At 40.1% G+C, this 25,670-nt stretch overlaps 1 protein-coding gene across 1 annotated transcript in view; it reads left to right on the top strand.

The window, feature by feature from the left end:
- Positions 1-4,930: 4,930 nt before the first annotated feature.
- Positions 4,931-25,670, top strand: part of LOC111339746 (centrosomal protein of 290 kDa) — a 51,578-nt gene continuing 30,838 nt past the window's right edge. The window contains exons 1-18 of the mRNA XM_088744264.1: positions 4,931-5,151; positions 5,250-5,333; positions 5,696-5,759; positions 6,202-6,257; positions 6,826-6,891; positions 7,364-7,429; positions 8,195-8,248; positions 8,781-8,834; positions 9,385-9,483; positions 9,753-9,866; positions 10,025-10,093; positions 10,905-10,994; positions 11,151-11,273; positions 11,404-11,457; positions 12,094-12,157; positions 12,709-12,809; positions 13,263-13,334; positions 13,445-13,515. Coding sequence (XP_088600390.1) covers positions 5,053-5,151; positions 5,250-5,333; positions 5,696-5,759; positions 6,202-6,257; positions 6,826-6,891; positions 7,364-7,429; positions 8,195-8,248; positions 8,781-8,834; positions 9,385-9,483; positions 9,753-9,866; positions 10,025-10,093; positions 10,905-10,994; positions 11,151-11,273; positions 11,404-11,457; positions 12,094-12,157; positions 12,709-12,809; positions 13,263-13,334; positions 13,445-13,515 — 1,400 coding nt within the window. The 5' untranslated portion in view covers positions 4,931-5,052. The remainder of the gene's footprint in view (positions 5,152-5,249; positions 5,334-5,695; positions 5,760-6,201; positions 6,258-6,825; positions 6,892-7,363; positions 7,430-8,194; positions 8,249-8,780; positions 8,835-9,384; positions 9,484-9,752; positions 9,867-10,024; positions 10,094-10,904; positions 10,995-11,150; positions 11,274-11,403; positions 11,458-12,093; positions 12,158-12,708; positions 12,810-13,262; positions 13,335-13,444; positions 13,516-25,670) is intronic.

Here is a 25,670-nt window from a genome sequence, read left to right on the forward strand (position 1 = left end):
TTACAACACTTTACTCCGGCATTTAAGAAGTTTAAATTCATGGTTTCTTTTTAAGAGTAATTTAAAAGAGTTTTTTTCAATAGTATCCAATTAACTTATAACTCTTTTAAATCTTGTAAGTTAATTTAAATCTTAGATTTCTTAGAGTTATTTGTTTATTTTTAATTATTTATGAGTTGAGTACAGGACCCTTTTGATAACAGTTCTTTCTATTAAGAACAGACAGGTTATCCTGAATAAATATTCGCGTTATAATTATTGTTATTATCAAACTCAAGGTCAGGATTGTGCTCTTGGTTGTGTCCGCACATCTGGAATCAAGGCGCAGCCCATTCCAAGATCAAGAAGCCAAGTTCCTAACAACATGAATTTCTTTACTCTATCAATTGTCTCATCTTTCAAGGTGAGAGGTGGAGTGTATCCGTCAAGATTATGCTTGGTGGAAATAACTATATACTTGGTCTTGGTCTCATTAGGTTACTATCAGCTGCCCACGACTCATTGCTGCTGGGGGTCTTTTTCATCTTGTCTACACAGATATCAAGGTCTTTGGGAGTGGCGTGATGCAGCACCGTTGTGTCGTCCGCGCATTGAAAGCAAGAGGAACCATCTAGTAAACAATCTTGCGTGTCATTCGCCTAAAGACTAAAGAGAACATTCCCAAGAATTGAGCCCTGTGGAACTCCAAATGGGACATTTGCAAGACTAGATCGCTTGCGACTTGTACGAACTGCTAACGGTTAGTTAAGTAGCTCAGAAACCACAGAAGAGCTGTCTTGGGCAATCCGATTGCATGTAGTTTATGCAACAATCAATGTCTTGCCCCAACGGGGGGAGCCCGGGCATACACGGGCTATTGACAAAATAACCTTGCCCGGGAGAAGGGCTGTAAACTTGTATTGACACAGGGTTCACCCCAGGGTAGGGTTTATTGACCATTTCGTCAGAGAAGGACTGGGAAAGAGAGAGTCGAATTGGCATAAATCAAAATGGCGGCTTTCGCGCCAACTACGTCAACAGAAGTAAAAAAATGTAAGAAAAAAACTTAAATACATTCAGCTTGTTTATTTTTCATTTTTTAATAGCCAGTACAATAAGTTTTCATTCGATTTGTGCACATTCTGTGCAGATATAAATAGGAAAAAAGTTCAAGTTGAAACTTTGTTTGACAGTCTCGCTCATGGCATCACGCTCGTGGCATACTCCTCAACTTCTGTTGGGGAAATATACCTCTCAGTGTCCTGGTATTCCTAAGATAAATTAAACAGTTATCTTTCCTCCTTGTGAGGAGCCTATTGTCATTCTAATAAGGCCCTCCAGAGGGGCTTATTGACATTTTTTTTTCAAAAATGTCAATAGCCCATGGGTATGCCCGGGCTCCCCCCGTTGGGGCAAGACATTGATTGGTGCATTACGTATGACAATAGAGTGGTCAACCGTATTGAATTCCTTAGAAAAGTCCGCGAAGGCGTAAGAGTAAGGCAAGCAGCCAGCTTTCGGCATTTGTCCAAGAATGAAAATGTGGAACTGAGGTTTCAATAGACATTTTGTGTAACCCGTTGTTAGATTGTCTGGAATCGTAACCCCTGACATAAAGACACTGTCTGCATAATTCAGGCAACCTGTTTCCGGTTGCACGAAGCGAGGTAAAGGATGTATCTTAGTTCAAAGTGGGCGGCTGTTAGAAGGAAAAGTCAAGGAAGGCATTCTACTTATTTTGGCAGTTCAAATAGTGTGTAACACAAAGGGGAATCGAACATGTTCCACCCTTTTAAATTTTCCTCAGGCCAAAAACGTACTTGGGAAAATCGGATGTCGAGAACAGCAGGGAAAGACTGGTTTGTTATATAAAAGGCTACGAGATTTTACAAAGTCTGTACCAGGGGGCTACGGAAGCCGATAAGGGACATTCCCAAAATACTTTTGAAATATAAAAAAAAATAGTTTAAATCGTAGTTATTTTATGGGAATCCTTTTCTTAAAGTTTTTCAAACCTGTAAAATAATTACAACTCCTGATTAAATTATTGAGTCCAGTTTTAACTCTTTGAAAAACCCAAAGATAATTTGCGATTCAAAATTCTTTGTGAAATCTTGAAGAATTTTGAAAAATTGGCGTAAAACTTACGTTACCCATTTTCCTTGGATCCAGGAATCACGTTGAAGCTGATTAAATTCAGGTCTAAAACCAGAAAATAGCTTCAAAAAGACTACGTGTAGAGCACTTTATTCGTAGGATAAAAAACGCTTCGGCTTTTCGATGGAACAGTTCCACTGTCTTCTCATGAGTCCATTAATCCTTGACACCCTAACATCAATATGCATATTCTCCATTCCGGTTTCTTTACATTTCCTTAGGTGCTGACAAGGAGAATTTGTTTAGCAATTGGGAGGCACTTTAGTTGTTGATCATTTTCTCTATTCTTGTGCAGGTGCGTCGCCAGGATTTTCCAAAGGGGGGGTCACAGATGCTACTCACCATTTACACCGCTGCTCTCCCGCATGTATCAGCGGGTTCAGTCGTATTATTGCGGCATGAAGGCCCATATCAATGGCTTTTACGGCCAAGATATTGTCATGGCGTTTTCGCCACCTGAATATTGTAGGCTGTTTGCTCTAAAGAAGACCTACCAAGGGGGGGGGGTCACGGGCACCCCAGGACCCCCCTGGCTACGCCCTTGTTGTGACCTTGATATGTGATTCAGGGCCCAGTTGTTCGAAGGCTGATTAGTGCTAACCCAGGTTTAAAATTTAATCCAGGTTTCTAAATTTCTCTGTTCAAAAGTGGTTTCGGGATGATTTTTCCCATTTTATTAGAGCATTCAATTATCAAATTGTGAACAAATGGAATTAAACTGAAGTTTTTTTTTAAAGCTTTCAGATCTGAAATAAAATTTCACACAAATCCTTGGTTATTTTAAACCACCTTTGAACAACCCGGCCCAGGAGTGTTATTGTAAGGATAATTTGGATTCTAGTCACTCTCAGGAGTTAGAGGCCGGGTTACTGATCAAGTGTTGACAGTAGCAAATCTCTTGGCATCGTTTCATAATCCAGTTGTGTCAGCTGCATAAAGAGATACTGGTCATTAGTTATATACCTATCCACAGGTGAAAATTACAAAGAAATATCACCAAGGGAGAAGCAACTGTTTTATTTGATTTATTATCAGCCTTAAGCGAGTCAAGCATTATGAATATGCATGAATCATTATTTCTGTGTGGAAACTGATCTGGTCATTGATTCTCCCAGACACAACCGTGTGTACTGTGGAAAGTGGAGAGCAAAGGCCACGTCATTACATTTCAGTGAAAAGAGAACTAGATATAAGAAAGGAACAAAGACGTACAATACTTTGACTGAATGCGTCGATTTATGCACCGATATCACGATTAGAGGGGCTGCTATAGTAGAATTATTAGCCCGTTGGCACTCATGATTTGGTAGCGGGTGATTATGATGCTTGGCACCACAGCCACGCTTAACTCATGACGCGCCGCTACAAAGTTTTGTGAGGAGTTGGAATACACATTGACAAGGTCCTTGTTTTTCAGAAAAAGTAGACTCAATCAGCGAAACTAAAACCTTTGCTAAACGCTTTCCATGCCGGGCCACAAAACTCATTATACGTATGATGCACGATCCTCGCAGTAGAGCGAATATCAGACCTGAAAAAATCAGGCCTGTACGGGATTCGAACCACTGACCTCTGCGATACTAGTGCAGCGCTCTACCAATTGAGCTAACAAGCCAACTGGGAACAGGCCGTTAAGTTGATTCGTAATAAACCCGTTTTTCAGGTCTGATTTTCGCTATTGCATAAATAGCGCTCTCTAATGCGAGGATCGTGCATCATACGTATTTAATACCGCAATTCAAAATATATGAACTTCATATATACATTGTGTCTGATTTATCATCACGGGTTTACTACGAATCAACTTAACGGCCTGTTCCCAGTTGGCTTGTTAGCTCAATTGGTAGAGCGCTGCACTAGTATCGCAGAGGTCAGTGGTTCGAATCCCGTACAGGCCTGATTTTTTTCAGGTCTGATTTTCGCTATTGCATAAATAGCGCTCTCTACTGCGAGGATCGTGCGTCATACGTATTTAATACCGCATATATGAACTTCATATATACATTGTGAACAAGATTCATTATATCGCCCCTATACTTTGTCGTGTAAACGTTCTAAACGCGTTTTAATAGGCGAAGGTCTTAGTTTTGTAGTTTGATCCCAGCTTTACCTATGAGCGAGGACCTTATCAATAACATGTAGTTGAACGCTCCACAAAGTGTAGTGCGCTTTATTTCGGTTGTGGTCTGGGTCTTAGATAACATCAACGAATTGTGATGAGCTTTCTTTTACGAAGTTTTTAGAGAATTTTTATTAGTACAGACTAAGAATTTTTATTAGTACAGACTAGGTCCTACCAGAAAGTGAGTTGTTTTTTCAGCGTATCGGGCAATAAGAAAACCGCAGTGTTAAAAAATTTCCCAACGTATTTGAGAAAATTGTTCTGTCAGACCACAGTTTTACACTGAGTTCTTTCACCTTTATTTATGCTACTCACACACAAAAAAAATTAGCAAATTAAAGACGTTCTTTTAAACTGACTCTCAGCCTGGGTATGTTCTTAGTATGCCCTTAAAATTGTGGTCAGTCTCAGCCTAAACGTTCTTAACTGCTAACTCAGATTTCTAGATTGTGAAAAAAAGTCTGACAGACATTGGGTGACCAGATCAGGCGTCAACAGAAGAAAGGAAGATTGTCATGTTTAGCTACTCATGTAATACTACACAAAATTTGCACAATACCCACAAGTCCTCATAATACCGATTTTTGAACTAAACTCTACTCTCATTGGTGGTTATTTGCAACTGTCCAATAGAAACTTTGTTTATATCCCACTTTTTGGGAATATTTGGAAGATTCAAAAATGGCGGCGCGAAGATTGCAATAACAAGAAAATTAAAAAGCGATAAGCGTAAAATCCACTGATTTCTGTCAAATTAATTTATATACAAATAGTTGAGAACACAAGGAGATAAAATGCCGCCTTTAGACTGGGGAAGAATAATGGGTACTAATGTAGCGGAGCTTAGAGAAGATCTAGATGCAGCCGATGAGATGTACGGCGTCTTGGAGATGGTAAACTAAACAGATTCCCATCTTTGCCAGCTATTTCATACCAGGGTTACATACTTGAGAAATATTATCAATTCGATATCGGTTTTCTACTTTTCAAGGGCTCAGTTAATCCAGATTCGGCAGAAGCTGAAGATGTAAACAAAATGATAAAACTGTTTGAGGTTACAAAGACTGTTATGAAGGTAAATTTTAAGATTTATATTCTAGTTTGCTGGTCGTTTTATCTAAATTTTATTTAGGAGCAGATAGTCTGGAAGAACTGTGGCTAGAGGTGACTCCAGAGTTAGCGCTAGGGGCAGGATCAGTCAATTCCTGTTCAATTCATTAATGATAATATTTGTATATAAATGATCTTAACAGTATTATTTGAAAGGCCTTGGACACTTTTGTTATTTTAGAATGAAGAAATGAATTTTTAAAGTGAAAACAAACGCGTATCTCGCATAGAAGGAAAATGCGTGGCTCACAGTAAAAGAATGTGAAGCCAGATCATAGTAACAAGGGAGTAATGACTTTCATTCTTATATAAATTATGTCAATGTAGGTTAAATCATTGCAAGTAGAGCTGGCTGCTGAGGAAATAACAAAAGCTGGAGGTGGAGACCGAGGTGAGTATGATGTTAAGATTTGGAGTTGTTAAGTAGATTTTTGTTTTGGCTCAGAATTCTTTGACTTCTTTGTATTGTCAGCAGCTTGGCATGGTTTGCTTACAGTTTTGCATGCAGTTGTTGGATTCTTATATTTTAGGGTTCATCTTCAAGTTTTGTGTGTTTGATGTTTACTAACTAACCCCATCAGTAGAAGCTGTAGTATCAAATAGAAAACAATTATAAGCCAAAATGATGATTGTAGATGGGCATATATAGAAGCAATATTTAAATTTGTTTAAAACTGTTAGGAGCTAATTAAAATTAACAAACTACACAAATTTGTGTAATTCTAGAAACTGTCTGTTTATGTGAACGATATTTACCTTCATACAGCTTAATAATGTGATCATAGACAAGACAAACACTATTGTACAACTTTAAAATACTTCTCTCTTAATAGAGCAAGAATTATTGGATGAAATTTCCCATTTAGAGAGAGAGATCCAGCAATACAGGGTGAGGTTATTTTTCAAAAGATTATCTTTCTGTTCATCATGAAAAGTAATATTTCGTATACTGTTATGAATCGAGGGTTCTTTATAGAGTGAAAAGAACTCTCGTTCATTACTAAAGTCAAATTTGTTTACAAATAGAATGGATGTTTATGATAAGTGCTTGCAAATGTATTGCACTTTCAATTGATACTTATAAGCAGTGATGCTACTTATTAGTGACTGAGAAGTCATCCAAGATTAAGTTGATGAAAAAAAGGCTGAGTCCACACTACTTGTTTGATTAAATTAAGTATTCAGTCAAATTTAGGAATTTGTTGATACATCTTAATTTGTTAGAGTAATCTCTTAGAAATTAAGATCCTATACAGGATCTTGGTTAGGATCCTGTTCCTCTTCAAGATCCTATAGGATCCTACAGGATCCTACAGGATCCTACAGGATCCTACAGGATCCTACAGGATCCTACAGGATCCTACAGGATCCTACAGGATCCTATAGGATCCTACAGGATCCTGGACAGGATTGTCACCAGGGTGAGTAATCTCTTAAAAGTTTTGTTTGCTTTTTAGAAATATAATGGTGCAGGAGGAGAAGATTTCATGAGAGAAATTCAGCAGATCGAGAACGGGAGAAGGGTATATACTGCTGCTGATAAAGTTTTTCACAGGGATTGTTAAATATATTGGCCTGATTGGAAGTAAACATGCACCTCCCTCCAATTGTCGTGTACCAGTGAATCTGATACCTTGAAATTTGGACACTTTTTAAGTTTTTGTTATCCAAATTTCGATCCCCAGAACTAAAGTTGGTATTCTAGGTTGTATGAATGGACAATCTTACGTTCCAATACACAACCTTTAATGATCAAATGCACTCTTCCCTGGCAGGAGAAAGAGAATTGTGAAACACAAGTTACAAATAGTATTTTTTTTTTCATCTATCTTGTACATAGTCTCTCAAATTCCCTACCTTAGTTCTGGTATATTAAGTTTAGAGGCAACATTTCTACCACCAAAGGCACATAATCAAAGGAAATACATTTCCTTCAACATGCACAGGGAGGATGTAACTTGTCTTGGGTTAATGATATTCTGTTGTTACATGTAGGCTTTGGAACAGGAGCTCAATGAAAAAGAGGAAGCCTACTTCCAAGAGAAATACAAAAGTGACCAAGTGAGCAGACTGATAAAGTTTTACTCTACCAGTAATAATAATAATATTAATAATAATAATAATAATAATAATAATAATAATAATTTAAACATATTTATACAGGATTGCTGCTTCAGTTTTGGAAAGAAAACTGCTATCAATGCAGATCCTGTTAAAAAATAAATAGAAATCAATTTAGAGTAAATTATAAAATAGTTACAATAAACGAAAGTAAATTCGGACAATAATAAATTCTACGAATTATTAAAAATTGTTTAAAATCATTAAAGATTTTTGTACCTTTATAAAAAAAAAGCGCGCTTGGTGCATTCTAATTTAACTTTTTCTAAAATAAGACCATCATTATTTCTAGTATTGTAGAGGTGAATGTCGCGAATTCTTACATTAAAATAATTGAAAAGATATCTGGGACTGTATAATTAACTGTATAATTAACTGTATAATTAAATCACTGCAGTAGTTTTAGTTAGGGCTGGGTTTAAATAAACCAGGTTTAGTGTGAAATCTGATTTCAGATCTGAAAGCTTTTAAAGAAAATCCAGCACAATTTTGTTTGTCTATAGTTTTGTAATTAGATTATCTAAAGAGAAAAAAATTGAACCTTGGGTTAGTACTAATCAGCCATCAAACAGCTGGGTCCAGGCAGCTGGACTTGTACCATTAAGCTGGACTTGTGTTTTTCAATTGTAAGGACCTCCTGGACTTGAAAGGTGCGGATAATTTTTTTCTCCTTGTTTCTCTTTTCCTTGTTTGTGCTCTGTTTAGATGGCTGCCAGGCTGGATGAAGCTGAAAAAGAAAACAAAAGTTTGAAAAGAGATGTGAGAGTTTTTATTTTAAATTAATACTCCAGACCTGTAACATATAAGACCTTGTAATTAACCACTAAAGGCAACTCCACTGTCTGTTGTAGAGTCTGACATACTTGGTAGAGTACAGTTGGTGCAAAAAGTGTGAAAAAAAAATTTAAGTTCCTCTAGATTCATGTATTTGCTTTCAGCCTAACTAAACTGTCAGTGGTACTGATAAAGAATATACAGCACTATAATTTCTTATAAATACATAGGAGCAGTTATGGTGTTAATTGACAGTTTGGTCTTTAAGGTATGCAAGCTTTCGATTGATTTAGTTTTAGGAATGATTTAGTTTAGAATAGTATGCATCCTTGATTATTATCGTAGTATGTGATGTTTATAGTAAGGCTGTCAGCTTCTCTTGCTCCTAGTTTTAGTTGTAGACCCATTTTATTCTCTTAGTCAAATCGATCAGAATGTTAATTAGATACAAAATTAAAGTTGGAGAACTGATGATGTATATTAAGTAAAATATCATGCTTGCAATTTACTGTTCCAGTTGGAAAGGAACAAGATGGACCTGAGAGACTTACAAAGACAATTTGAACAGCAGGTATAATAAGGGGCAACACTTTTATTAGTTTTTATGGTGGCCACAAGAATCAATTACGGAGAAATTAGTATTTTAATCACAAGATGATTATTTTTAAAATTAGTAACATTTAGCAATGGTATACCTCAACAGAATAGTCAAGACTTTCCTGAATATGTTAACCTATTACACTCTTAGACAGTATGCATATTCTCCATACTGTTTTCTATACATTTCGTGCTGACTAGGAGAATTTGTTTTGTAATCAACAGCTTCTTTGGTTAGTGATCATTTCCTTTACATGTATTCTGGAGACCTTAACATGTGGTCCACTGGTGTTATTTTAAGGAGAAAGTTTATGCTACTCGCTCCAAGGGATCAAGAGGTTGATACATGTGTACTGTTTTCCATCATTTAGTTCCTGGTGTATCACCAGGTCAGATGTGTCCAATGGCATTGTGTAGGAAAAGAGGAGTATGTCTGAAACACCTGCATGATATCACTTTGACCCTTGGAATTGAAGGAAACTCTAAAAGCATATTTACTCAAAACTTTTATCTCTTATGTCTAGAGAGAAAGTATGGTAGTGCGAAAAGGAGAAGGCTCTGACTTTAAAGAGAAGATTTCCAAGAAAAACAAGGAATTGTCTGAGTATCTGGATGAAATAAGGGTAAACTTCCAATTCAAACTGTGTTCAGGCAGCATGAAGAACAACAGGCTCGTTTGATTAGGATCTAAACACCATAATTTTAATTAGTAATTTAGTTTTGACAAAGAAACCCATTCCAAGAGCTTTATCCAAATGTATACCTTTTTGCCATCCTGTTACAGCCTTTCAGATACTACTAACTGTGACTATAAAGGGAAGCATATTTTAATTTGCATTTATATAGTTTGATCATTTGATGAAACAAAATTCTTTTTCAATTCTCTTCATAGATTCTCCAAGAGGCTAATGATGAGTTAGAAGAACGCATAAAAAACACAGAGAAAGAACTTCAGGATGCAACTGCAGAGATGGACAAGATGACAGATGAATACACCAAACTTAGGGTTGACATATGCATATTTTATTATATTATTTTGTACATTGAATTGTATGCATCTAGATTGTATTAAACTCTATTGGAGTAGAAATTTTTGTGTAGTTTTGTCACATTTTTCAAGGAGGAAGTGTTTACAATTTTGTGTGTTTGTGAACATTTTTACAGACCATTCTACAGCAGTCAGACATGATCATTGATGACATGAGGAAAGAACGGGATGCCCTCAGAGCACAGGTTATCAAATGAATTTTACTCTTTTGTACATGCAGCATAGATAGATATCAACCATGAACTCATGGTATCATGCAAAAATATTCATTTATAATTATAGTACTGTATTGAATCATTTTTGTTGTGACAGAGCTTCTGAATTTTAAAAAAATCTCATCCCAATACAATAATTCTAACTCTAACTCTAACCCTAACCCCTTTGTGCAATCTCTTTCAACTTTGCGAGAGTCGGTAAAGGTTGTGCCTGCCTACACCTTCCGTCCATCTTGTCACTTCTTCCCTTGTCGACCTGTTTTCTCCCTCCCTCTCATGTCTAGGTTTCTTTAGGAAATAACATTACAACACTATTTGTTTTTGTTTTGTTTTGTTTTTTTTCATTGTATGCAACTAGGGGTCATCAACTCTTCTCTTGAGCATAACAGAAGATATTACTAAATAAAAAAATTGTTGATGAGTTCTCTTTGACATCATCAGCTAAAAGCATGGTCACAAATCAGTATCAAAGATTGATGCGACTGGACTTGAATTTTATGTAGCTGCAACCACTAGACTTCTTTACAAACAAAAGGAGTGGAGTGACCCATCCAGGTCTTAAAAGTGCATCAAGCAAAGTCTCCCTTTCTACAGAGGTTGATAGAATTATGCCTGAGGAAATTATTCTTTTTTTCAATTATTGATGATGTTCTGTCCCTGTTGGGTTCATCAAACGAATCAGAAATTTGTTTTTTGTGCCCCCCTCCCCATTTGATGAAAATAAAGGCAAAAATTACTATAATAGTGCATTTAGCCTCATTCATTGCCATTTATTGCTTAGGTTCAAGATCTCAGAATGCAGTTTTCAACTAAGACGGACACTGATGAACAGATCATGGCAGCTGTGAACTCTAAAGTGGAAGAGTGGAAGGTTTGTGCAGTTGATTTGATACACGCAAACATTACAAAAACTTACATCTAGCACATGTACACATGTATACTATTAGGGCTTTTAGTTGTACTTTAAAGATAGTGGTTAATATTGCCTCACCTAGAATTTTCACTTTCCTTCAAATTTCTTTGATAGGCTGTGCTTGCAGCAAAGGAAATTGAGCTAGAGCAGTACCGGTCATTGGTCCAAGAGCTGAAACGGCAAGCTGCTGGGCTTCAAATGGATACAGACAAAACATCCTTGGCCATGTTACAACAGGTATATATATAGCTTTACATGTACTCCATAGACTCGCAAAATATTGTTAATTTTCTTTTATACAATGTATTTTCAATAACAAAAACCCAGCCACATGTCACTTATTTGAAATTTGATTTCTCCTTAATAGGCTGTGGCTGAGAAAGATGAACAGATAGAAAATCTTAAAAAAGAACTTGAAAAGGTACCATATGCAGTTTTGCTTTATTCATAACACAGTATACATAACTCTTAAATTATCTGCAGGCAGAGGTGACTGACTTTTGTCTTTAACCTCTCAGGTAACTTTGCTATAATAATTTTGTATTGAAAGCTTTTGAGAACTAGGCACCCCAGATTCTGAGGCAAGACATCTCTGGGGATTTTCATTTCAAATTATTGTATGGCTGTGCCTCACAAGGACTGGGAACTACCGAATTCACGAGTTTGATTGGCTGAAATCAATTTTGAAAGCGTTCTAGATTTTCCCATCTAGACCGGCATCTAGACCAGTCTAGAAAAAAAGGGTACAAAGAATATAAAAAAATTGGCATATAAGATGCAGCCATATAATAAACATCTTATTAACCGAGCTAGGTCGGTCTGTATGGGAGAATCTTGACCTCGGTCACTGGTACAGACCTCACTGCGTTTGGTCTGTACTGGCGACTTCGGTCAAGACTCTCCCATACAGACCTCCCGCTCGGTTAATAAGAACTAAGTACTGCTTTGTGCCAACAATCCTTGCCAGGATGGTTATTCAGTTTTCTGAGTGAGGAAGGGTGGAGGGCTGATGAGTGCTTGTACATGAACACGTCAAATGTTGCTTGAATGTTTATAGGCATCAAGTGACATGCATGGGGTAGCTTCATATGTGGAAGAAGTTAAGGCCTTAACTGAAAAAGGTACATTTTTAAGATACTCTCTAAAGCTAAGGCTGAAATGTTTACAGGGTGCTGTACAAATTTTGCCCTCTATGAAAGCAGTGTAGAACTAATGCTTAGTTTGTACCATGAATAAGTGATTTTATTTTTTATTTAAGTCAGTTACACTTTAAACTGTGGTTACATGTATTTAAATTCTTGTTTTGGATTGCAACTCAGAGCTACATTTAAAGCACATGATTTTGGATTACAGCTCAAAGTACACTTAACCAGTACAGCCTAACATCAATTGGCAAGTTGTCTATACTGTTCTCTAGATACATTTCCTATGCCGATCATTTCAAAGAACACTTTACCTGTACACCCTAACATCAGTATGCAATTTCTCTACACTTTTCTTTATATATTTCATGTCTCAATTATTTCCTTTAGTCTTGTGACATTGATATTTGATTCAGGGTTTTATTTTAAGGAGAAATTAGATGCTAGTCGAGTTAAGGCACGAGCGTTCTTTGTACACTCTCTTTACTGACACAAAAGATTTTTTATGCAAAGATACTGTTTTTTGACAGGTGTTCCATCAGCATACCAGCAGAAAAGAATCAGACAGCTAAACAGCACACTACAAAAAGAACAGCTTGAAGTTTTGCAGTTTAGAGACAGGATGATAATGGTGATAATTCTAAAGGGTTCACTTCAAGCACCCACCTTACTTTTGCTTTAGTTGGGTTATACATGTAGCTAAACAACAACAAATCTTTTCCTAGTAATAAGTTGTGTGCCAGAATGTTGTACCTAAGTTGGATTAGCTATGTTACAACCATGCAGGCCCTGAAGATTCCAAAACTGCCCTAATACATGCATGTATACCCCCTCAGGTAGAAAGAAGAACATTATGTTTATTCTTAAATAAGACATGCATGAAAGAGTCAGGTTATCCATCAGATCTCAGCCACAGAGGAGTAAAGTAACCAGCTTTTTATCAGATGACCATTGCACCTTGAAATCATTTGAAAAGTGATCTTATAATCAGTTTTGTAATTACACCAAAGTATATCATTTAATTAGGTTCAAGTACCACATACAACATTGTAAGTTATTTAATATGTTTGTCCCTTCTTAACAGGCAGAAAAAGCTGCAGCTATGAAAGACAAGCAGTTGAATGACTTGTTGGCTCAAATGATGCAATATGAGAGGGTAAGGAATTACTATCAACTGATTGAACTGATATTATCAATTATTACCTGATTAAGCTCAATGGTCCTGAATATTGCATCACACTTGATGTTACTATTTCTTTACTCTAGGGGGAGTATGGATTGAGTGAGGCAGTACAGGAAATCAAGGACTGCAAGGCTCAGATTCGTATCAGAGATCAGTAAGAGACAGAAAAAAAAATGATTGTTATCAATTTTTCCAGTTTTTTGGAAAATTTCTTTTGTTTTGAAGTGTGCTTATTACCCACCTCCTCACTTCTCTCCACTAACCTAACCTCACTCTATCATAACTGCCCTTACCCCCTTTCTAACCTCACTCTATCATAACTGCCCTTACCCCGCTTTCTAACCTCACTCTATCATAACTGCCCTTACCCTGCTTTCTAACCTCACTCTATAATAACTGCCCTTACCCCCTTTCTAACCTCACTCTATCATAACTGCCCTTACCCCCTTTCTAACCTCACTCTATCATAACTGCCCTTACCCTGCTTTCTAACCTCACTCTATAATAACTGCCCTTACCCCCTTTCTAACCTCACTCTATAATAACTGCCCTTACCCCCTTTCTAACCTCACTCTATCATAACTGCCCTTACCCCCTTTCTAACCTCACTCTATCATAACTGCCCTTACCCCCTTTCTAACCTCACTCTATCATAACTGCCCTTACCCCCTTTCTAACCTCACTCTATAATAACTGCCCTTACCCCCTTTCTAACCTCACTCTATAATAACTGCCCTTACCCCCTTTCTAACCTCACTCCATAATAACTGCCTTTACCCCCTTTCTAACCTCACTCTATAATAACTGCCCTTACCCCCTTTCTAACCTCACTCTATAATAACTGCCCTTACCCCGCTTTCTAACCTCACTCTATAATAACTGCCCTTACCCCCTTTCTAACCTCACTCTACAATGACTGCCCTTACCCCATTTCTAACCTCACTCTATAATAACTGCCCTTACCCCGCTTTCTAACCTCACTCTATAATAACTGCCCTTACCCCGCTTTCTAACCTCACTATATAATAACTGCCCTTACCCCGCTTTCTAACCTCACTCTATAATAACTGCCCTTACCCCATTTCTAACCTCACTCTATAATAACTGCCCTTACCCCGCTTTCTAACCTCACTCTATAATAACTGCCCTTACCCCGCTTTCTAACCTCACTATATAATAACTGCCCTTACCCCGCTTTCTAACCTCACTATATAATAACTGCCGTTACCCCGCTTTCTAACCTCACTCTATAATAACTGCCCTTACCCCGCTTTCTAACCTCACTCTATAATAACTGCCCTTACCCCACTTTCTAACCTCACTCTATAATAACTGCCCTTACCCCCTTTCTAACCTCACTCTATCATAACTGCCCTTACCCTGCTTTCTAACCTCACTCTATAATAACTGCCCTTACCCCCTTTCTAACCTCACTCTATCATAACTGCCCTTACCCCCTTTCTAACCTCACTCTATCATAACTGCCCTTACCCTGCTTTCTAACCTCACTCTATAATAACTGCCCTTACCCCCTTTCTAACCTCACTCTATAATAACTGCCCTTACCCCCTTTCTAACCTCACTCTATCATAACTGCCCTTACCCCCTTTCTAACCTCACTCTATCATAACTGCCCTTACCCCCTTTCTAACCTCACTCTATAATAACTGCCCTTACCCCCTTTCTAACCTCACTCTATAATAACTGCCCTTACCCCCTTTCTAACCTCACTCTATAATAACTGCCTTTACCCCCTTTCTAACCTCACTCTATAATAACTGCCCTTACCCCGCTTTCTAACCTCACTCTATAATAACTGCCCTTACCCCCTTTCTAACCTCACTCTACAATGACTGCCCTTACCCCATTTCTAACCTCACTCTATAATAACTGCCCTTACCCCGCTTTCTAACCTCACTCTATAATAACTGCCCTTACCCCGCTTTCTAACCTCACTATATAATAACTGCCCTTACCCCGCTTTCTAACCTCACTCTATAATAACTGCCCTTACCCCATTTCTAACCTCACTCTATAATAACTGCCCTTACCCCGCTTTCTAACCTCACTCTATAATAACTGCCCTTACCCCGCTTTCTAACCTCACTATATAATAACTGCCCTTACCCCGCTTTCTAACCTCACTATATAATAACTGCCGTTACCCCGCTTTCTAACCTCACTCTATAATAACTGCCCTTACCCCGCTTTCTAACCTCACTCTATAATAACTGCCCTTACCCCACTTTCTAACCTCACTCTATAATAACTGCCCTTACCCCGCTTTCTAACCTCACTCTATAATAACTGCCCTTACCCCCTTTCTAACCTCACTCTATAATAACTGCCCTTACCCCGCTTTCTAACCTCACTCTATAATAACTGCCCTTACCCCCTTTCTAACCTCACTCTATAATAACTGCCCTTACCCCCTTTCTAACCTCACTCTATAATAACTGCCCTTACCCCGCTTTCTAACCTCACTCTATAATAACTGCCCTTACCCCCTTTCTAACCTCACTCTACAATGACTGCCCTTACCCCCTTTCTAACCTCACTCTATAATGACTGCCCTTACCCCCTTTCTAACCTCACTCTACAATGACTGCCCTTACCCCCTTTCTAACCTCACTCTACAATGACTGCCCTTACCCCCTTTCTAACCTCACTCTACAATAACTGCCCTTACCCCCTTTCTAACCTCACTCTACAATAACTGCCCTTACCCCGCTTTCTAACCTCACTCTATAATAACTGCCCTTACCCCGCTTTCTAACCTCACTCTATAATAACTGCCCTTACCCCGCTTTCTAACCTCACTCTATAATAACTGCCCTTACCCCGCTTTCTAACCTCACTCTATAATAACTGCCCTTACCCCGCTTTCTAACCTCACTCTATAATAACTGCCCTTACCCCCTTTCTAACCTCACTCTATAATAACTGCCCTTACCCCCTTTCTAACCTCACTCTATAATAACTGCCCTTACCCCCTTTCTAACCTCACTCTATAATAACTGCCTTTACCCCCTTTCTAACCTCACTCTATAATAACTGCCCTTACCCCCTTTCTAACCTCACTCTATAATAACTGCCCTTACCCCGCTTTCTAACCTCACTCTATAATAACTGCCCTTACCCCCTTTCTAACCTCACTCTACAATGACTGCCCTTACCCCATTTCTAACCTCACTCTATAATAACTGCCCTTACCCCGCTTTCTAACCTCACTCTATAATAACTGCCCTTACCCCGCTTTCTAACCTCACTATATAATAACTGCCCTTACCCCGCTTTCTAACCTCACTCTATAATAACTGCCCTTACCCCATTTCTAACCTCACTCTATAATAACTGCCCTTACCCCGCTTTCTAACCTCACTCTATAATAACTGCCCTTACCCCGCTTTCTAACCTCACTATATAATAACTGCCCTTACCCCGCTTTTTAACCTCACTATATAATAACTGCCGTTACCCCGCTTTCTAACCTCACTCTATAATAACTGCCCTTACCCCGCTTTCTAACCTCACTCTATAATAACTGCCCTTACCCCCTTTCTAACCTCACTCTATAATAACTGCCCTTACCCCCTTTCTAACCTCACTCTATAATAACTGCCCTTACCCCCTTTCTAACCTCACTCTATAATAACTGCCTTTACCCCCTTTCTAACCTCACTCTATAATAACTGCCCTTACCCCCTTTCTAACCTCACTCTATAATAACTGCCCTTACCCCGCTTTCTAACCTCACTCTATAATAACTGCCCTTACCCCCTTTCTAACCTCACTCTACAATGACTGCCCTTACCCCATTTCTAACCTCACTCTATAATAACTGCCCTTACCCCGCTTTCTAACCTCACTCTATAATAACTGCCCTTACCCCGCTTTCTAACCTCACTATATAATAACTGCCCTTACCCCGCTTTCTAACCTCACTCTATAATAACTGCCCTTACCCCATTTCTAACCTCACTCTATAATAACTGCCCTTACCCCGCTTTCTAACCTCACTCTATAATAACTGCCCTTACCCCGCTTTCTAACCTCACTATATAATAACTGCCCTTACCCCGCTTTTTAACCTCACTATATAATAACTGCCGTTACCCCGCTTTCTAACCTCACTCTATAATAACTGCCCTTACCCCGCTTTCTAACCTCACTCTATAATAACTGCCCTTACCCCGCTTTCTAACCTCACTCTATAATAACTGCCCTTACCCCGCTTTCTAACCTCACTCTATAATAACTGCCCTTACCCCCTTTCTAACCTCACTCTATAATAACTGCCCTTACCCCGCTTTCTAACCTCACTCTATAATAACTGCCCTTACCCCCTTTCTAACCTCACTCTATAATAACTGCCTTTACCCCCTTTCTAACCTCACTCTACAATGACTGCCCTTACCCCCTTTCTAACCTCACTCTATAATAACTGCCCTTACCCCGCTTTCTAACCTCACTCTATAATAACTGCCCTTACCCCCTTTCTAACCTCACTCTACAATGACTGCCCTTACCCCCTTTCTAACCGCACTCTACAATGACTGCCCTTACCCCCTTTCTAACCTCACTCTACAATAACTGCCCTTACCCCCTTTCTAACCTCACTCTACAATAACTGCCCTTACCCCGCTTTCTAACCTCACTCTATAACTGCCCTTACCCCGCTTTCTAACCTCACTCTATAATAACTGCCCTTACCCCGCTTTCTAACCTCACTCTATAATAACTGCCCTTACCCCGCTTTCTAACCTCACTCTACAATAACTGCCCTTACCCCGCTTTCTAACCTCACTCTATAATAACTGCCCTTACCCCCTTTCTAACCTCACTCCATAATAACTGCCTTTACCCCCTTTCTAACCTCACTCTATAATAACTGCCCTTACCCCCTTTCTAACCTCACTCTATAATAACTGCCCTTACCCCGCTTTCTAACCTCACTCTATAATAACTGCCCTTACCCCCTTTCTAACCTCACTCTACAATGACTGCCCTTACCCCATTTCTAACCTCACTCTATAATAACTGCCCTTACCCCGCTTTCTAACCTCACTCTATAATAACTGCCCTTACCCCGCTTTCTAACCTCACTATATAATAACTGCCCTTACCCCGCTTTCTAACCTCACTCTATAATAACTGCCCTTACCCCATTTCTAACCTCACTCTATAATAACTGCCCTTACCCCGCTTTCTAACCTCACTCTATAATAACTGCCCTTACCCCGCTTTCTAACCTCACTATATAATAACTGCCCTTACCCCGCTTTCTAACCTCACTATATAATAACTGCCGTTACCCCGCTTTCTAACCTCACTCTATAATAACTGCCCTTACCCCGCTTTCTAACCTCACTCTATAATAACTGCCCTTACCCCACTTTCTAACCTCACTCTATAATAACTGCCCTTACCCCCTTTCTAACCTCACTCTATCATAACTGCCCTTACCCTGCTTTCTAACCTCACTCTATAATAACTGCCCTTACCCCCTTTCTAACCTCACTCTATCATAACTGCCCTTACCCCCTTTCTAACCTCACTCTATCATAACTGCCCTTACCCTGCTTTCTAACCTCACTCTATAATAACTGCCCTTACCCCCTTTCTAACCTCACTCTATAATAACTGCCCTTACCCCCTTTCTAACCTCACTCTATCATAACTGCCCTTACCCCCTTTCTAACCTCACTCTATCATAACTGCCCTTACCCCCTTTCTAACCTCACTCTATAATAACTGCCCTTACCCCCTTTCTAACCTCACTCTATAATAACTGCCCTTACCCCCTTTCTAACCTCACTCTATAATAACTGCCTTTACCCCCTTTCTAACCTCACTCTATAATAACTGCCCTTACCCCGCTTTCTAACCTCACTCTATAATAACTGCCCTTACCCCCTTTCTAACCTCACTCTACAATGACTGCCCTTACCCCATTTCTAACCTCACTCTATAATAACTGCCCTTACCCCGCTTTCTAACCTCACTCTATAATAACTGCCCTTACCCCGCTTTCTAACCTCACTCCATAATAACTGCCTTTACCCCCTTTCTAACCTCACTCTATAATAACTGCCCTTACCCCCTTTCTAACCTCACTCTATAATAACTGCCCTTACCCCGCTTTCTAACCTCACTCTATAATAACTGCCCTTACCCCCTTTCTAACCTCACTCTACAATGACTGCCCTTACCCCATTTCTAACCTCACTCTATAATAACTGCCCTTACCCCGCTTTCTAACCTCACTCTATAATAACTGCCCTTACCCCGCTTTCTAACCTCACTATATAATAACTGCCCTTACCCCGCTTTCTAACCTCACTCTATAATAACTGCCCTTACCCCATTTCTAACCTCACTCTATAATAACTGCCCTTACCCCGCTTTCTAACCTCACTCTATAATAACTGCCCTTACCCCGCTTTCTAACCTCACTATATAATAACTGCCCTTACCCCGCTTTCTAACCTCACTATATAATAACTGCCGTTACCCCGCTTTCTAACCTCACTCTATAATAACTGCCCTTACCCCGCTTTCTAACCTCACTCTATAATAACTGCCCTTACCCCACTTTCTAACCTCACTCTATAATAACTGCCCTTACCCCCTTTCTAACCTCACTCTATCATAACTGCCCTTACCCTGCTTTCTAACCTCACTCTATAATAACTGCCCTTACCCCCTTTCTAACCTCACTCTATCATAACTGCCCTTACCCCCTTTCTAACCTCACTCTATCATAACTGCCCTTACCCTGCTTTCTAACCTCACTCTATAATAACTGCCCTTACCCCCTTTCTAACCTCACTCTATAATAACTGCCCTTACCCCCTTTCTAACCTCACTCTATCATAACTGCCCTTACCCCCTTTCTAACCTCACTCTATCATAACTGCCCTTACCCCCTTTCTAACCTCACTCTATAATAACTGCCCTTACCCCCTTTCTAACCTCACTCTATAATAACTGCCCTTACCCCCTTTCTAACCTCACTCTATAATAACTGCCTTTACCCCCTTTCTAACCTCACTCTATAATAACTGCCCTTACCCCGCTTTCTAACCTCACTCTATAATAACTGCCCTTACCCCCTTTCTAACCTCACTCTACAATGACTGCCCTTACCCCATTTCTAACCTCACTCTATAATAACTGCCCTTACCCCGCTTTCTAACCTCACTCTATAATAACTGCCCTTACCCCGCTTTCTAACCTCACTATATAATAACTGCCCTTACCCCGCTTTCTAACCTCACTCTATAATAACTGCCCTTACCCCATTTCTAACCTCACTCTATAATAACTGCCCTTACCCCGCTTTCTAACCTCACTCTATAATAACTGCCCTTACCCCGCTTTCTAACCTCACTATATAATAACTGCCCTTACCCCGCTTTCTAACCTCACTATATAATAACTGCCGTTACCCCGCTTTCTAACCTCACTCTATAATAACTGCCCTTACCCCGCTTTCTAACCTCACTCTATAATAACTGCCCTTACCCCACTTTCTAACCTCACTCTATAATAACTGCCCTTACCCCGCTTTCTAACCTCACTCTATAATAACTGCCCTTACCCCCTTTCTAACCTCACTCTATAATAACTGCCCTTACCCCGCTTTCTAACCTCACTCTATAATAACTGCCCTTACCCCCTTTCTAACCTCACTCTATAATAACTGCCCTTACCCCCTTTCTAACCTCACTCTATAATAACTGCCCTTACCCCGCTTTCTAACCTCACTCTATAATAACTGCCCTTACCCCCTTTCTAACCTCACTCTACAATGACTGCCCTTACCCCCTTTCTAACCTCACTCTATAATGACTGCCCTTACCCCCTTTCTAACCTCACTCTACAATGACTGCCCTTACCCCCTTTCTAACCTCACTCTACAATAACTGCCCTTACCCCCTTTCTAACCTCACTCTACAATAACTGCCCTTACCCCGCTTTCTAACCTCACTCTATAATAACTGCCCTTACCCCGCTTTCTAACCTCACTCTATAATAACTGCCCTTACCCCGCTTTCTAACCTCACTCTATAATAACTGCCCTTACCCCGCTTTCTAACCTCACTCTATAATAACTGCCCTTACCCCGCTTTCTAACCTCACTCTATAATAACTGCCCTTACCCCCTTTCTAACCTCACTCTATAATAACTGCCCTTACCCCCTTTCTAACCTCACTCTATAATAACTGCCCTTACCCCCTTTCTAACCTCACTCTATAATAACTGCCTTTACCCCCTTTCTAACCTCACTCTATAATAACTGCCCTTACCCCCTTTCTAACCTCACTCTATAATAACTGCCCTTACCCCGCTTTCTAACCTCACTCTATAATAACTGCCCTTACCCCCTTTCTAACCTCACTCTACAATGACTGCCCTTACCCCATTTCTAACCTCACTCTATAATAACTGCCCTTACCCCGCTTTCTAACCTCACTCTATAATAACTGCCCTTACCCCGCTTTCTAACCTCACTATATAATAACTGCCCTTACCCCGCTTTCTAACCTCACTCTATAATAACTGCCCTTACCCCATTTCTAACCTCACTCTATAATAACTGCCCTTACCCCGCTTTCTAACCTCACTCTATAATAACTGCCCTTACCCCGCTTTCTAACCTCACTATATAATAACTGCCCTTACCCCGCTTTTTAACCTCACTATATAATAACTGCCGTTACCCCGCTTTCTAACCTCACTCTATAATAACTGCCCTTACCCCGCTTTCTAACCTCACTCTATAATAACTGCCCTTACCCCCTTTCTAACCTCACTCTATAATAACTGCCCTTACCCCGCTTTCTAACCTCACTCTATAATAACTGCCCTTACCCCCTTTCTAACCTCACTCTATAATAACTGCCCTTACCCCCTTTCTAACCTCACTCTATAATAACTGCCCTTACCCCGCTTTCTAACCTCACTCTATAATAACTGCCCTTACCCCCTTTCTAACCTCACTCTACAATGACTGCCCTTACCCCCTTTCTAACCTCACTCTATAATGACTGCCCTTACCCCCTTTCTAACCTCACTCTACAATGACTGCCCTTACCCCCTTTCTAACCTCACTCTACAATGACTGCCCTTACCCCCTTTCTAACCTCACTCTACAATAACTGCCCTTACCCCCTTTCTAACCTCACTCTACAATAACTGCCCTTACCCCGCTTTCTAACCTCACTCTATAATAACTGCCCTTACCCCGCTTTCTAACCTCACTCTATAATAACTGCCCTTACCCCGCTTTCTAACCTCACTCTATAATAACTGCCCTTACCCCGCTTTCTAACCTCACTCTATAATAACTGCCCTTACCCCGCTTTCTAACCTCACTCTATAATAACTGCCCTTACCCCCTTTCTAACCTCACTCTATAATAACTGCCCTTACCCCCTTTCTAACCTCACTCTATAATAACTGCCCTTACCCCCTTTCTAACCTCACTCTATAATAACTGCCTTTACCCCCTTTCTAACCTCACTCTATAATAACTGCCCTTACCCCCTTTCTAACCTCACTCTATAATAACTGCCCTTACCCCGCTTTCTAACCTCACTCTATAATAACTGCCCTTACCCCCTTTCTAACCTCACTCTACAATGACTGCCCTTACCCCATTTCTAACCTCACTCTATAATAACTGCCCTTACCCCGCTTTCTAACCTCACTCTATAATAACTGCCCTTACCCCGCTTTCTAACCTCACTATATAATAACTGCCCTTACCCCGCTTTCTAACCTCACTCTATAATAACTGCCCTTACCCCATTTCTAACCTCACTCTATAATAACTGCCCTTACCCCGCTTTCTAACCTCACTCTATAATAACTGCCCTTACCCCGCTTTCTAACCTCACTATATAATAACTGCCCTTACCCCGCTTTTTAACCTCACTATATAATAACTGCCGTTACCCCGCTTTCTAACCTCACTCTATAATAACTGCCCTTACCCCGCTTTCTAACCTCACTCTATAATAACTGCCCTTACCCCCTTTCTAACCTCACTCTATAATAACTGCCCTTACCCCCTTTCTAACCTCACTCTATAATAACTGCCCTTACCCCCTTTCTAACCTCACTCTATAATAACTGCCTTTACCCCCTTTCTAACCTCACTCTATAATAACTGCCCTTACCCCCTTTCTAACCTCACTCTATAATAACTGCCCTTACCCCGCTTTCTAACCTCACTCTATAATAACTGCCCTTACCCCCTTTCTAACCTCACTCTACAATGACTGCCCTTACCCCATTTCTAACCTCACTCTATAATAACTGCCCTTACCCCGCTTTCTAACCTCACTCTATAATAACTGCCCTTACCCCGCTTTCTAACCTCACTATATAATAACTGCCCTTACCCCGCTTTCTAACCTCACTCTATAATAACTGCCCTTACCCCATTTCTAACCTCACTCTATAATAACTGCCCTTACCCCGCTTTCTAACCTCACTCTATAATAACTGCCCTTACCCCGCTTTCTAACCTCACTATATAATAACTGCCCTTACCCCGCTTTTTAACCTCACTATATAATAACTGCCGTTACCCCGCTTTCTAACCTCACTCTATAATAACTGCCCTTACCCCGCTTTCTAACCTCACTCTATAATAACTGCCCTTACCCCGCTTTCTAACCTCACTCTATAATAACTGCCCTTACCCCGCTTTCTAACCTCACTCTATAATAACTGCCCTTACCCCCTTTCTAACCTCACTCTATAATAACTGCCCTTACCCCGCTTTCTAACCTCACTCTATAATAACTGCCCTTACCCCCTTTCTAACCTCACTCTATAATAACTGCCTTTACCCCCTTTCTAACCTCACTCTACAATGACTGCCCTTACCCCCTTTCTAACCTCACTCTATAATAACTGCCCTTACCCCGCTTTCTAACCTCACTCTATAATAACTGCCCTTACCCCCTTTCTAACCTCACTCTACAATGACTGCCCTTACCCCCTTTCTAACCGCACTCTACAATGACTGCCCTTACCCCCTTTCTAACCTCACTCTACAATAACTGCCCTTACCCCCTTTCTAACCTCACTCTACAATAACTGCCCTTACCCCGCTTTCTAACCTCACTCTATAACTGCCCTTACCCCGCTTTCTAACCTCACTCTATAATAACTGCCCTTACCCCGCTTTCTAACCTCACTCTATAATAACTGCCCTTACCCCGCTTTCTAACCTCACTCTACAATAACTGCCCTTACCCCGCTTTCTAACCTCACTCTATAATAACTGCCCTTACCCCCTTTCTAACCTCACTCCATAATAACTGCCTTTACCCCCTTTCTAACCTCACTCTATAATAACTGCCCTTACCCCCTTTCTAACCTCACTCTATAATAACTGCCCTTACCCCGCTTTCTAACCTCACTCTATAATAACTGCCCTTACCCCCTTTCTAACCTCACTCTACAATGACTGCCCTTACCCCATTTCTAACCTCACTCTATAATAACTGCCCTTACCCCGCTTTCTAACCTCACTCTATAATAACTGCCCTTACCCCGCTTTCTAACCTCACTATATAATAACTGCCCTTACCCCGCTTTCTAACCTCACTCTATAATAACTGCCCTTACCCCATTTCTAACCTCACTCTATAATAACTGCCCTTACCCCGCTTTCTAACCTCACTCTATAATAACTGCCCTTACCCCGCTTTCTAACCTCACTATATAATAACTGCCCTTACCCCGCTTTCTAACCTCACTATATAATAACTGCCGTTACCCCGCTTTCTAACCTCACTCTATAATAACTGCCCTTACCCCGCTTTCTAACCTCACTCTATAATAACTGCCCTTACCCCACTTTCTAACCTCACTCTATAATAACTGCCCTTACCCCCTTTCTAACCTCACTCTATCATAACTGCCCTTACCCTGCTTTCTAACCTCACTCTATAATAACTGCCCTTACCCCCTTTCTAACCTCACTCTATCATAACTGCCCTTACCCCCTTTCTAACCTCACTCTATCATAACTGCCCTTACCCTGCTTTCTAACCTCACTCTATAATAACTGCCCTTACCCCCTTTCTAACCTCACTCTATAATAACTGCCCTTACCCCCTTTCTAACCTCACTCTATCATAACTGCCCTTACCCCCTTTCTAACCTCACTCTATCATAACTGCCCTTACCCCCTTTCTAACCTCACTCTATAATAACTGCCCTTACCCCCTTTCTAACCTCACTCTATAATAACTGCCCTTACCCCCTTTCTAACCTCACTCTAT

This window comes from Stylophora pistillata, chromosome 1, assembly GCF_964205215.1.
Source record: "Stylophora pistillata chromosome 1, jaStyPist1.2, whole genome shotgun sequence".
Classification (NCBI taxonomy): Eukaryota; Metazoa; Cnidaria; class Anthozoa; order Scleractinia; family Pocilloporidae; genus Stylophora; species Stylophora pistillata.